The following is a 13,413-nucleotide window of genomic DNA, read 5'->3' as shown; positions in this document are numbered from 1 at the left end:
CCCAATCACCTTCAAGTAAGGTTTGGGCCCGACAATCTCAACTAAGCTATAAATAAAGGTCTGAACTCATTCCTTAAGGTACGTCCTATTAACTGAGCAATACTACAATACGTATTCTCTGGACTATTTCTACTATCAGCACGTCTGACTTGAGCGTCGGAGGGGTTTCCGCCGGATCAACCCCCGGCTTAGTTCATGTGTTCTATGATCGCAGGTACCTCAGGATCATCAAATTGTCAAGCTACTGATCTGCTTTGCTCTCCCAGTTCATTTTCTACACTACCCTAGGTGAGCTATATTTTAGCATCATCAATATATATTATAGAACCGTGGTTTAATTTGTTACTATCACATTAGTTGGTACGTAGATGTTAATTTGCAGTAGCATTTTGTTTTCTACATAAGAAGAAGAAGCTTCTAGAACACTCTAGAATATATATAATTGACACTGGATCTACAAGCTCTTAGGTATATATAGTTATAAATTAATTAAAACAGGTAAAATGTCTAAAAATAAAGAATAACTGTTGCCCCATTTGCACTCTAAGTTAATTCCTTCTTACATCACTTCTCATATTTTAATTTGTTACCATCTTTCACACAGTACAAATTAATTCATTTATATATATGTATATATATGATCTTGTGTGTGGATATATATTGTGTATGTATAGTGTATGTATAGAACAAAACCAGACTTTGCGTCCAAGCAACCTAGTTGTTTTTTTCTACACAACTAATATAATATTCATTATTTAATTTTCTTGCATGTATATATATAAGTAATATAATAGTTGAAGATAGAATTCTTGATTTTTCTCTTAGCTTGTTAATTTATTTTCTAGGTTTAATTTTCAGAGACGAGATCTAGGTGGAGAAAGTTCTAGAAGAAATGAAATGGTGTGATGATCATAATAACAATAATCGAATCAAGACCGTAATCTGCCCTTCGTGCGGCCACACCGTAAAGCTCCAAGATCAGGTACATGTTCAATCTTCATATAATTATGTAATAATTATTATATATACTATTTCATCTCTAATCATATTAATATATGTATGAAAAAAAATTAAATGATGATGAATAATAAATATGTTAATATTGATCAATTAACTAGACTGGAGTTCAAGATTTGCCGGGACTACCTGCTGGTGTGAAATTTGATCCATCTGATCAAGAAATTCTTCAGCATCTCGAAGCCAAAGCGTTCTCCGATACCCGAAGATTACATCCTCTTATCGACGAATTTATTCCGACTATCGAGGGCGAAAATGGAATTTGCTACACTCATCCGGAAAAGCTACCAGGTGTATATATATATGTTTTATGAATCAATTTTTTTTTAATTTCTTTACTTGGATAATTTATTTGTCAATGTAATTAAGAGATTGCTTAATCTAATTATTATGACGCCTAGCTAGTTATGTATGTCAATCTAGCTAATACACAATTTCTCGATAAATCAACTAATCGTGATATATTTTACCAACCAAACGAGGTCTAAGGATGTACCGAACGCGTAGTGTTCGATTTAAATGATTATTTCTGCTCGTGTATATACGTATATAGGAGTGAAAAAAGATGGACAAGTACGACATTTTTTCCATAGGCCCTCAAAGGCGTACACGACGGGGACTCGTAAACGAAGAAAAGTCAACAGCGACAACACCATAGACGGAGGCGAAACAAGGTGGCACAAGACAGGCAAAACTAGGCCAATATTCGTTTCGACAGCTGGATTATTATTATTATCCGAAAAAAATAATAATATTATCAAAGGCTACAAAAAAATACTCGTACTCTACACAAACTACGGGAGGCAAAGAAAACCCGAGAAGACAAATTGGGTGATGCACCAGTACCACTTGGGCGATAACGAAGACGAAAAGGAGGGAGAATTAGTCGTCTCGAAAGTGTTCTACCAAACGCAGCCTCGGCAATGCGGCGGTTCGTCGAACGTCACGAAAGATGCAATAGTTATTAGTAGTAGTAGTAATATAATTAAAAACGCGAGTTTTGTGGAGTACTATGATCGTAATAGTACTACTTCGTTTATCTCGTCTATACAATAATGCCGTGATCGATCGATGCTGTTAGTTGAGAAGATGGATCGTCGTTTATTCGTTTGCCTTCGCATGCAAGCAAAGGCAAATGAGGAAAATACTTATAGATTTGGATAGATAGATATAGACTATATGTATGTATAGGTTATTACAATGAAGAAGGCACTTTTGTTGCTTCTTCATGTGGAAATATATTAAGGTTGATTTATAAGGTTTATTCATTAATTTATTTATTTATTTTATTTAGATTATAGATAGATTAGTCAAATGAAATCCAAGACTCATATTGTAGTTTACCAATATGTAGCATCTAATTAGTTTAACGAAAAATATTAAATCAGAGTTTGAACATTTAAATTTATTACAAACATTTTTTTTAAAATATGAGTATTAATTAATTTATTAATACATGAATGCTACAAACAATATATATAAACCTAATTTTCCACTAAAAGTAAAAAAAAAAAAAAAAAAAAAGTTTCCACACAAATTGAATGGTGAAGAGAGCTTCGTACCCACCGCCATTTCACATCATCATAATCAATTATTTTTATTTATTATTATTATTTTTTGTTTTTTTATAATCAAATTATTTAAATCCCATGTAAAAAATTGACTTCTCAAACACCGCCATATTACGTCATCATCATCATCATCATCAACATCTTGGTATACCCCATTTTGAACTAATCAATGGTCACCGATCAATAATAAAATAATTCTGCAACTTATTTATTATTTTTTTATTTATATAAAATAATAATAAAAAATATATAATAAATAAATAAATAAAAAGAAATAGCCCATCCGGCAATTTACGTCAACCACGAGATGTGGGTCTGAGTGGATTTAATTCGATTATGAAATGTTTTCACTATAACTACCTTAATTGACGTCACACTGTCTACCCCAACATACAAAATTACTGTAATTAAATAATTGCCACGCGTAAATTACGTAATATATTTATTTTATATATATATAATTAAAATAGTCCAATTTTGATGATTAGATAAATTATGTATTTTTTGATCGAGTAATATTGACCACTATGCAGAATAGGGACTGAAAAGTACATTTAATTACAGGTGCAAAACATGGCACATATATATGAAGCAACTTGTTATTGTGTGTGAACCATAAAATCTTGAAATTGTTTGAATCTGAATAATTGATTAAATGATTGAAATTATAAATATTAAATATTCGTTATTAAATATTTAATAGCATTCACTATGGGCAGTTGAGAAATAATTTCTCAATCAAATGTGTTATTACACCCGTGACTTTTTGGGCACGTACATTAATTTTCCATGCCTAGAGTGGCAAAATTAGAGAAGTGATGATTACATCATTAGCCAATTAATTTGTCAAAATTAGCATTAATTAAGATCTAAAAGTATTTTCTCTTGTAAAATTCATCTATAACGATTTTTAAGTAGTTTAATATTGGGTAAATTACGGTCAATTATAAAAAAAAAAAAACCTTGAGGTAAGGTGAAATTATGATTACGCCCTCAACTATGAATCTTCTTACACGTCTATTTTCTGGTGTCAAATTCATCAAAATCTTCTAGATTTTGTGGAATATTCTATAGATTGTACTCGTTTTGTGCATAAATGCAGTTTTCGATGCATCAAAATCTGATATTTACAGCCAAGAGACACATCTTATGAACATCTTGTTTCAAAATGTAGAGCTAGAATGAGCTAAAACGAGAACAAACAAGAAAATATTTCACATAATCTAAAAGATTCCACTAAATTTAACACTTCAGGATGAACGTGCAAGGAGATTCATAATTGAGGCTGTTAGAATTTATTTCGTGCAGATATAAATTATTTGTGTCAGATTCAGTTTTTCGTTACTGTTGCGTGAAGTGTTGCAACAGTTCGTGAAACAGTTCGTAAAAACAGAAATAAACGAGACACAAATTTAATGTGGTTCGGATACAACTGTACCCTACATCCACGGGGACCTGCAAATAAAATTTACTAATTTTTAGTTTTACGAATACAATAATAGGACTTAATCAAAATACAAAGACTCCCTCTTTGTTGACGCCGTTCTTGTATACTACGCTGAATTATAAATCTTCAATTTGCAGCACGTCCCTTGCTCCGCACGGTTGAACTCCCTTCAACGCTGAATCCCTCAGTCGGCGGATCGATCTCCTCCCGAGATCTGTTTAAGCCCCTCTCCCGAAGAACCGATCTTCTTTTTGTATAGAAGAAGCAAACTTGTGATACTCCTTGAATCTTGGTGTCTTCACCACAAAGCCTTGAAGCCGGTATATGTTCTATGAAAATCACGTATCACAATGGAGCAATAAAAACGAGAGCAAATAATAATTTCTCTGTGAATTTTTCTCTCGATAAAAAAGACGCTTCAAGAGCGACACAGAAAAGAGAAAATCTTTCTCTCCAAAAAAGCCGCACGGCACTAACGTGTATTTGCTCCACTTTTATAAGCCTGATAAAGAATCCTACAAGAGTCCAATTCAAAATACGTATCAGGCATATTAGGATATAAATCTTATCAAAAGATATTAACTCCTATTCAAACACTAATTCCCAAATAAAATAATATCACAATTAATGACAACATATAAACCAATGGAAACCACTTCTTCCTTTTTCAATAAAAAAAACACACGGCAGTTTATATGGCAACATGAAGACTTGTTGCCCAAGACTTTGAGAATAATTAGACTCCAATTTTGATTCTAACAATAGGAGACCTGCACACAAGAAAGTCTTGGGTTAAAATAAGAATAACTCTTTAGAAGAATAATTCCTATTATAAATCAATTAATGACAAATTAAAAGAATTAAAAGCTACAAGGACTCTTCCCTTCTTTAGCTCACGGTATATGAAAACTTGTGGCACAAGTTTTATTAATTCTCGTACAATTAGAATCCATAGGATTCTAACAATCTCCCCCTTTGTCGTTTATTGATTATAATTATTTTCTCCCGCTGAGTAAAAAAACCTGAAAATAAAACAATCAGATGATTAGAACGAAGCAAATAAAACAAAAGATCATCATTAAATCTTTTCAACAACAAGAGTGGCATCAACTGCTGCAACAGTAAGTCCCACAGTTTCAGCAACTGTTCCCACAGTAGTGGCTTCGGCAGGTGGTTCACAACGGAGTCAGCTCCCCCTGCATGTGTATCTCCCTCTGTGAATGATCCTTAGGCAGCTCCTCTTGTAAATGCATTCATTCTTCCCCTTTGGTTACTCGGCTTGATAGACTTGGAAGGCGGTGGATGACAACGTGGTAAATTATCCACGTGATAAGAGACTCAGCAAATAACATCGGCATTATAGCTCCTCCTTTTATATTCTTGTGAAGACCTAAACCAATTAATGACAATAAACATCTCCATAGAATTTCACTTGGTGTTGTGGACTTGAATCCCACGAGATTCTAACACTCTCCCCCTTTGGCATTGATTGGTCAGAATATTTACTCCCCCTAACTATATGATACATGCATGAACAAGGGTTAGCAAATTCAGAATAACATCTGCACATATAAACTGTTGCAACAGTTTATCAAACAGTTCACCAGATAATGTAAACTGTAAATAAACCATAGTTCCGAAATAAAAGCAGATAATTCGTTCAGATAAGCACGAGATAAAAAGGATATGCAGTAGCAGAAACAACTTCTCTTCACAATGCTTATTATTTGTCCTATATTTCTGCCCAGCAATTGTCTCATGCACTGTTTCAACAGTTGTCTGAACCCCCCTGCATTCCTGCACTGTTCCAGCAACTGTCGCAACAGTTGTCGGAACTCCCCCTGTGTTCATGCCATCGTTACTGTTCTTTTCTCCTGTTCTTTTCTCCCCCTTTCTGGGCAATCACCATGCAGAGATAACTCAACATGGACTAATGATCTTGATGATTCAAGCAAGCTGTTCAAACACTTAACAAAAAGATCAAAACGAAGAGAGAATCTTGGAAGTAAGTGAGAAGAATCACTATACATAACGTGCACATAAAATCACAAACTCACAAACTCAATACCACACGATAATTGCAATGCGAAAATCAAAGGATAGTGATATCAAATCCAACATTAAATAGCAAAGACTACAGACTTTGCCAAACTTCATAAGAAACGTGGAAATGTAAGGAGTAAGCCCAATAGTTCCGGCTGCAACAAAAAAATTAAATTTAACCGGCACATAAACAAAAAATCCCGTCTCTCTCTCTCTCTCTCTTTTTTTTTTTTTTTTTTATATTAAAAAAATGCCTAATGCAAGACAAGAAGTAAACATGAGAAATAAACATGAGTGAAGAGACATATGTGAATAGGATACTGCATGGACAAACAAAACATATGGGATTTATCTTCACATTTACGACAAGCGCAATCCCCAAAAATCCGACTGCCAATGCAACCAATAAACTTAATAATCCCAAGTCAAACACAAAGATGCTCTTATTAGGTAGCGTACACACACGTCTAATGGTAGCTTTTTCCCATGAAAAACAGAGCAATTAAAATGAACGAGATTATGCTGGTCGTGCAATGTGTAGTCCCCTGGGCTTTCTAATTGAGCTTTGTAGTAAGTGTTCGGTCAAGTGGTTTACTGGCTCGACTCAACTAGGCTTCGAACTATTCACTGACCATATATATAATTTATATTGGCCGTGCAATGTGTAGTTCCCTGGGCTTTCTAATTGAGCCTTGTAGCGAGCTTTCGGCCACGTGATTTACTGGCTCGACTCAAAAAGGCTTCGAACTATTCACTGACCAAATGGTTGTAGTTATATATATTAGTAACAGTAGTTCAAGAGTAGCTTTCACTCATTAAAAGAGGCAGCTTTTCCCTATAAAAACATCCAACCATGACAAGACTATTCAGAGAAATAAATAAGTTGGAGCCTTTTAAGTAATCATTTTGGGAATTGGTGAAGTGCTACCCCACAAAATTTAGAAATACACGAAGTATCAAATTCACATTTGTCTCAATCATATGCAGTATGCTTAATGCAGGTCCTATATGAGATGCAAAAACATATGAAGTGTCCTACCACTAAAAGTTGCAAGTCTGGACACACAGACTGTTGCAACAGTTCATGCAACTGCATCAGATTAAACAACATAAATTCCCAGCGATTTTCGCAAGGAATCAAATTTCTGTGCATCAAGGGTTTTTGCAAAAGCATCAGTTAATTCATTCTCCGTTGCAACATAATCAATTGAGACAACCCCCTTTTCGACCAAGCCCCTTATGAAACAATGACAGATATCAGTAAGCTTAGTTCTCGAATGCTGAATTGGATTCATAAACTTATTTTTCGCATTCAAATTATCACAATTCAGATTACCAAGTTTTTTATTCCCAAAACTAGCTTTGTCACCAGAACTGTTGGAACAGTTAGTACTATCATGACATGAGTTTAAAGAAGTAATGGCAGATAAACAATTAAGATCAGACTTCTTTACCCAGATTTTTTGTTGAGTTTTATTCACTAAATCAACCTTTATCTTGGGTTTTTGAGACGACACAAAAGTGTGATCAATTTTGGCGGAAAGTGGTGAGCGGGCCATTATTCTTTTAACCATTTTCAAGTACTTAAAACACCTGGGTCGTATATGACCAGCAACATGACAAAAATGACAAATAGGCACAAAACGTTTTCTTTGAAATGACTGTTTTGGCGCAACTGTCGCAACAATCTGTGAAACAGTGCATTGTTTAACAAAATTGATTTTTCCTATAGGATCTTCTTTCTGTTTCAAAGCATCATCAGATAGTTTATTACCCCTTACACCTAGATGACCATAGTTCGGCTGATTTGTTCTCAAAATTTCATTCAAATTTACCCTACCTGTATTTAATTTTGAAATAGAATCTTGGGTTTTAGCAAATTTGGCCTTCAAACTATCTGTTTCTCTACTAGCAGAAATAACATTTTGTTCAAGAGTAGAAATTCTTACCTTACATACTTTGTTTTCCTCAATTAGGACAAACTTCTCTTTTTCTAAGAATTTATTCGACTCGCATACCTGAAGAAATTTTTCGTACATCCTTTCATAGCACTCCTTTAATTCTTCCAAGGATGACACGTCATCATCGCTGTTGTTTTCTGAATCCCAATCATCACCTGCAAGATTTAACGGAGTTAATATTTTATCAGATATTGAATGTAACTTATCATACCTAAGTTCTGTCTTAACAGTCTGTTCAACTGTTGCAACAGTTTCAGCGACAGTCTGTTTGCACTCGTTTATCTGAGTAGTTCCTTCGTAGGCCTCTTGTAGAACATCCCATGCCTCCTTTGCTGATTTGCACATTGATATCAATTTGAATTGGTCTTCATCGATACAACTCAAGATAGCATTGGTTGCCTTGGAATTATAATCTGCGATTCGTACTTCTTCATCACTCCACTTCTCTTTTGGGGTTTGAATGATCTCGTGTGACTCATTCATTGAGGTAGGAGGTGTCCAACCAATTAGAATCGCGCGCCAGGCCCATTCATCGATAGATTTGATGAACATCTTCATCCTTATTTTCCAATCAGAGTAGTTCAATTCACCCAAGAGAGGTGGTAGGAATGCGCCTTCACGATGATAATTCATGTCTGCACAAAAAAATAAAAAAATAATTAAATCCCAAAATCTCACTAAGTATATCTAGTGACAGGCTCTTGATGCCAATTGTTAGAATTTATTTCGTGCAGATATAAATTATTTGTGTCAGATTCAGTTTTTCGTTACTGTTGCGTGAAGTGTTGCAACAGTTCGTGAAACAGTTCGTAAAAACAGAAATAAACGAGACACAAATTTAATGTGGTTCGGATACAACTGTACCCTACATCCACGGGGACCTGCAAATAAAATTTACTAATTTTTAGTTTTACGAATACAATAATAGGACTTAATCAAAATACAAAGACTCCCTCTTTGTTGACGCCGTTCTTGTATACTACGCTGAATTATAAATCTTCAATTTGCAGCACGTCCCTTGCTCCGCACGGTTGAACTCCCTTCAACGCTGAATCCCTCAGTCGGCGGATCGATCTCCTCCCGAGATCTGTTTAAGCCCCTCTCCCGAAGAACCGATCTTCTTTTTGTATAGAAGAAGCAAACTTGTGATACTCCTTGAATCTTGGTGTCTTCACCACAAAGCCTTGAAGCCGGTATATGTTCTATGAAAATCACGTATCACAATGGAGCAATAAAAACGAGAGCAAATAATAATTTCTCTGTGAATTTTTCTCTCGATAAAAAAGACGCTTCAAGAGCGACACAGAAAAGAGAAAATCTTTCTCTCCAAAAAAGCCGCACGGCACTAACGTGTATTTGCTCCACTTTTATAAGCCTGATAAAGAATCCTACAAGAGTCCAATTCAAAATACGTATCAGGCATATTAGGATATAAATCTTATCAAAAGATATTAACTCCTATTCAAACACTAATTCCCAAATAAAATAATATCACAATTAATGACAACATATAAACCAATGGAAACCACTTCTTCCTTTTTCAATAAAAAAAACACACGGCAGTTTATATGGCAACATGAAGACTTGTTGCCCAAGACTTTGAGAATAATTAGACTCCAATTTTGATTCTAACAATAGGAGACCTGCACACAAGAAAGTCTTGGGTTAAAATAAGAATAACTCTTTAGAAGAATAATTCCTATTATAAATCAATTAATGACAAATTAAAAGAATTAAAAGCTACAAGGACTCTTCCCTTCTTTAGCTCACGGTATATGAAAACTTGTGGCACAAGTTTTATTAATTCTCGTACAATTAGAATCCATAGGATTCTAACAATCTCCCCCTTTGTCGTTTATTGATTATAATTATTTTCTCCCGCTGAGTAAAAAAACCTGAAAATAAAACAATCAGATGATTAGAACGAAGCAAATAAAACAAAAGATCATCATTAACTCTTTTCAACAACAAGAGTGGCATCAACTGCTGCAACAGTAAGTCCCACAGTTTCAGCAACTGTTCCCACAGTAGTGGCTTCGGCAGGTGGTTCACAACGGAGTCAGCTCCCCCTGCATGTGTATCTCCCTCTGTGAATGATCCTTAGGCAGCTCCTCTTGTAAATGCATTCATTCTTCCCCTTTGGTTACTCGGCTTGATAGACTTGGAAGGCGGTGGATGACAACGTGGTAAATTATCCACGTGATAAGAGACTCAGCAAATAACATCGGCATTATAGCTCCTCCTTTTATATTCTTGTGAAGACCTAAACCAATTAATGACAATAAACATCTCCATAGAATTTCACTTGGTGTTGTGGACTTGAATCCCACGAGATTCTAACAGAGGCGGTGATTATAATTATCCAAATATAATGCGTTTTTTCGTAATTTGACATTATCACCGCAATTTACCGATATACATAGAAGGCAAATTTCCACAATAAAATAAGGTCATAGAAATCAATAAAAAGGTAAAAAGTTACAACTGAAGGGATAAGAATAATATTTACAAAATGATTCAACAAGTTTGGTAGATCCACATTATTTTTTCAAACTTTTTTTATTCTGCCTTGCATTTTCAATAAAACATTTTTCAATTTCTAGAAAATACAAAACAGTAAAAGAAAATTCTAAACAACAGAAAAAAAAATTAATTAATTAATATTAATTTCAGGATCCTTCTAAACCAAAATTCTACAGAACTGGAAAACCAGAGACTGAATCAAAGCCACAAAGCTTTAGCTTCTCTTAATCTAGGCACCAATTCGCCGGAGATATGAGCGCCCATAACATCCTCCAGTCCACCAAACAGTTCCCCGCCGACGAACACCGCCGGCAACTGCGGCACGGCGGAACCATCGCCGGCAATTTTCGCCAATTCGTCAGCTAAATCGGCTTCATTCTGCTCATCTACATCGGCGATCGACGGGTTGACGCCGTGGCCGCGCAGCAGAAGCTGGACCACGTGGCACATGCAGCATCCTCGCCGCGCGAAAACCACCACCGCATTCTCCGCCACCAGTTTCCTCGCGCTCCCGGCGTCGCCGATCGTCGATTCCCTAACCGAATTGGCGTTCGCCGCTGCGGCAGCCGCGGATCTACCACCTCCGCCGGCGGTGGTGAGCCAATCCCTAAATGGAAGCGCCTGTTGCATGATGAATTGATGAGTGAGGTTTTCGAAGAGAGAGAAAGTGAGTGAGGAGAGAGAAAGTGAATAGAGAGAGAGAGAGAGCGGTTGTGTAATTGGGGCCTTTGGGGGGTAGTTATAGTACTGTGGAGAGGGGGGCGGGGGGCGATACCAACGTCAACGGCTGTGATGTAATATACGACGTCACGGTTGCTGTTTGGGACGTGTCACTGCGTCACCAATTTATGGGGATAGAGCTGTATTAGGCAACGACGTCGTTTTGATGACGGATTTAATTTCCTTTAAATAATAAGTCAAGTGATTACTCGCATTATTAAATCAAATTATATTAATATATTATAAAAACATTCCTGTTGAAAATTAATAATTACCAAAGTTGCCAAAGTTCTTGCAATATGTTTTTCATATATGGATGTAAATATTTAAAAATCATATTTAGGAGTAATTAATATTACGAATTCGGTATTCGGTCAACGGTTATTAGAACGGAATTTCCGATTTCAGAAAAAAAGTATTATTTTTATATTTATTAATAATAGTTTTACATAATTTAAATTGGGATTGAATATTTGGTAGGTGGGAAATTGTGTATTTACACGGCTTTTGCCATAATTTTCTCATTTTTGGACGGTGGGTGACCTTTCTTATGCTGATGCAAACACTGACGTCATTATTCAAATGGGATTATTCAAATGGGTTAGTCAAAAGCTTCCACACTAATTTGGTGGAGTTTATATTTATTTACTCTTTATTATGTAAATTATGAAATTAATATAGTGTTATTAAAAAAAATATGTATAACATGCTTTAATTTGTGATAATTCAATTTAAAAATAATATAGGAAGTGAAAATTGATTTATTATTTTTTTTTAATTAATATTGATGAGACAATTTATAAGCTTTCAATTTTGATGCATCTTCCGAGGATCAAATATAATTATTTTCAATTAAAAATTAATGGATTTCTATATACAAAGATCACAGTTTTATTGTAATTAAGCCCAATTAGATGGATCACAATTTTATGAAATTAAGCCCAATTAGATGGACCAGTCAGTTAGGCCTGAATATTTTGGGCTTGAAGTATATTATGATGGCCTTAATTAGCTTATTTCTAGTATGATATCAGATATATTAGGCCTAATCTTATATTTTTTCTTCATCTCCTTTTGTACCTTCGTCCTTCTGCATTTGAGTCAAATGCCACTAATTATGGTTGACCTTGACTCTGAGCTAGTTTATCTGTTGATTACGGTTACATTTCAGACTGTAAATGTTTGACTCAGTGTGAGAGAGAAAGTGTAACACACATACGAGTCTTCCTTATTCATTTTAGGTCTTCATTCTTCTGTGTTCGAGAGAAACATTGTATGTGAAGGAAAATTTGAGTGATTTTGAATGTGCTCAACGGAGTGAAGGGATTAGATCTAGGGTTTGGGATTTCGGCATTAGGGAAGCTGAGAGTGTCTTTCTGTATATTTTGACGGCTCTAAGAGTTGCCACAATTTGAATTTCTAGACGTGAATTTGGTCATTGTAGACTAAGCCGTTGGTGAACAATAGCAACTTCATGAGTTGGAGTTACTTATGTTTGTTCTTTCTTAGTTTCTCTTGATAATTGGAGTAGGATGAGTTGGAAGATCAAAGTGAATCAATGGCTCATGGGTTGGATGGTCCCGACTCCCGAAATACATGCAATCAGAGAACACATAAATTAAGCCGGTGGTTGATCTGCTGGAAACCTCTCTGACGCTCAAGTCAGGCGCGTGGATTTAAAAAGCCGTAGAGAGACTATTTGCAGTTGTATTGTTCGAATATTGAAGATAACATAACAAATGAGTTAAAATCTTTATTTATGCATCATTCATTCGGCTGAAGTTATTCAGTTGAGATTGTCGGACTCCAACCTTATTTGAAGGTGATTGAGCCTCTTCATTGTATTGATCTTCAAAATTAAGCTCGTGAACTAGTAAATAAAAAAATTATAGGGGCATTGAATTGACCCAGCTAACCATATCATATAATTAGTATAGAATCTATCATCCTTATTCCTTAATCCCTTTCTCGTAGATTATTCTCTTTAATAGTTTATTCGATTTGGTGATGTAAGAACCTTATGCAATATTCAAACTGAGTATCCAACAATATATATATATATATATATATATATATATATATATATATATATATATATATATATATATATATATATATATATATATAGGGT

The 13,413-nt window shown here is 35.0% G+C and overlaps 2 protein-coding genes across 2 annotated transcripts; one reads left to right on the top strand and one right to left on the bottom strand.

The window, feature by feature from the left end:
• Window positions 1–781: 781 nt before the first annotated feature.
• LOC105951448 (NAC domain-containing protein 73) lies at window positions 782–2,289 on the top strand. Its single transcript, XM_012974879.2, has 3 exons — window positions 782–982; window positions 1,119–1,308; window positions 1,571–2,289. Exons 1-3 carry the CDS (start codon window positions 893–895, stop codon window positions 2,071–2,073), a joined length of 783 nt encoding a protein of 260 aa, XP_012830333.2. The 5' UTR covers window positions 782–892; the 3' UTR covers window positions 2,074–2,289.
• Window positions 2,290–10,470: 8,181 nt separating this feature from the next.
• GRX480 (Thioredoxin superfamily protein) lies at window positions 10,471–11,269 on the bottom strand. Its single transcript, XM_012974880.2, has one exon. The coding sequence runs from the start codon at window positions 11,190–11,192 to the stop codon at window positions 10,761–10,763; it is 432 nt and encodes a 143-aa protein (XP_012830334.2). The 5' UTR covers window positions 11,193–11,269; the 3' UTR covers window positions 10,471–10,760.
• Between the last annotated feature and the right edge of the window lie 2,144 nt (window positions 11,270–13,413).

This window comes from Erythranthe guttata, chromosome 8 (assembly GCF_056151865.1).
Source record: "Erythranthe guttata isolate IM_541 chromosome 8, IM_541, whole genome shotgun sequence".
Lineage (NCBI taxonomy): Eukaryota > Viridiplantae > Streptophyta > Magnoliopsida > Lamiales > Phrymaceae > Erythranthe > Erythranthe guttata.
Note: the sequence above shows the minus strand (reverse complement) of the source record. Positions and strands in the feature narration are given on the sequence as shown.

Coding starts and splice junctions, on each gene's coding strand:
- LOC105951448 (XM_012974879.2), top strand. CDS start 893: ATGAAATGGTGTGATGATCATAATAACAATAATCGAATCAAGACCGTA. Junction 983..1,118: donor CCGTAAAGCTCCAAGATCAG/GTACATGTTCAA, acceptor TCAATTAACTAG/ACTGGAGTTCAAGATTTGCC. Junction 1,309..1,570: donor TCATCCGGAAAAGCTACCAG/GTGTATATATAT, acceptor ATACGTATATAG/GAGTGAAAAAAGATGGACAA.
- GRX480 (XM_012974880.2), bottom strand. CDS start 11,192: ATGCAACAGGCGCTTCCATTTAGGGATTGGCTCACCACCGCCGGCGGA.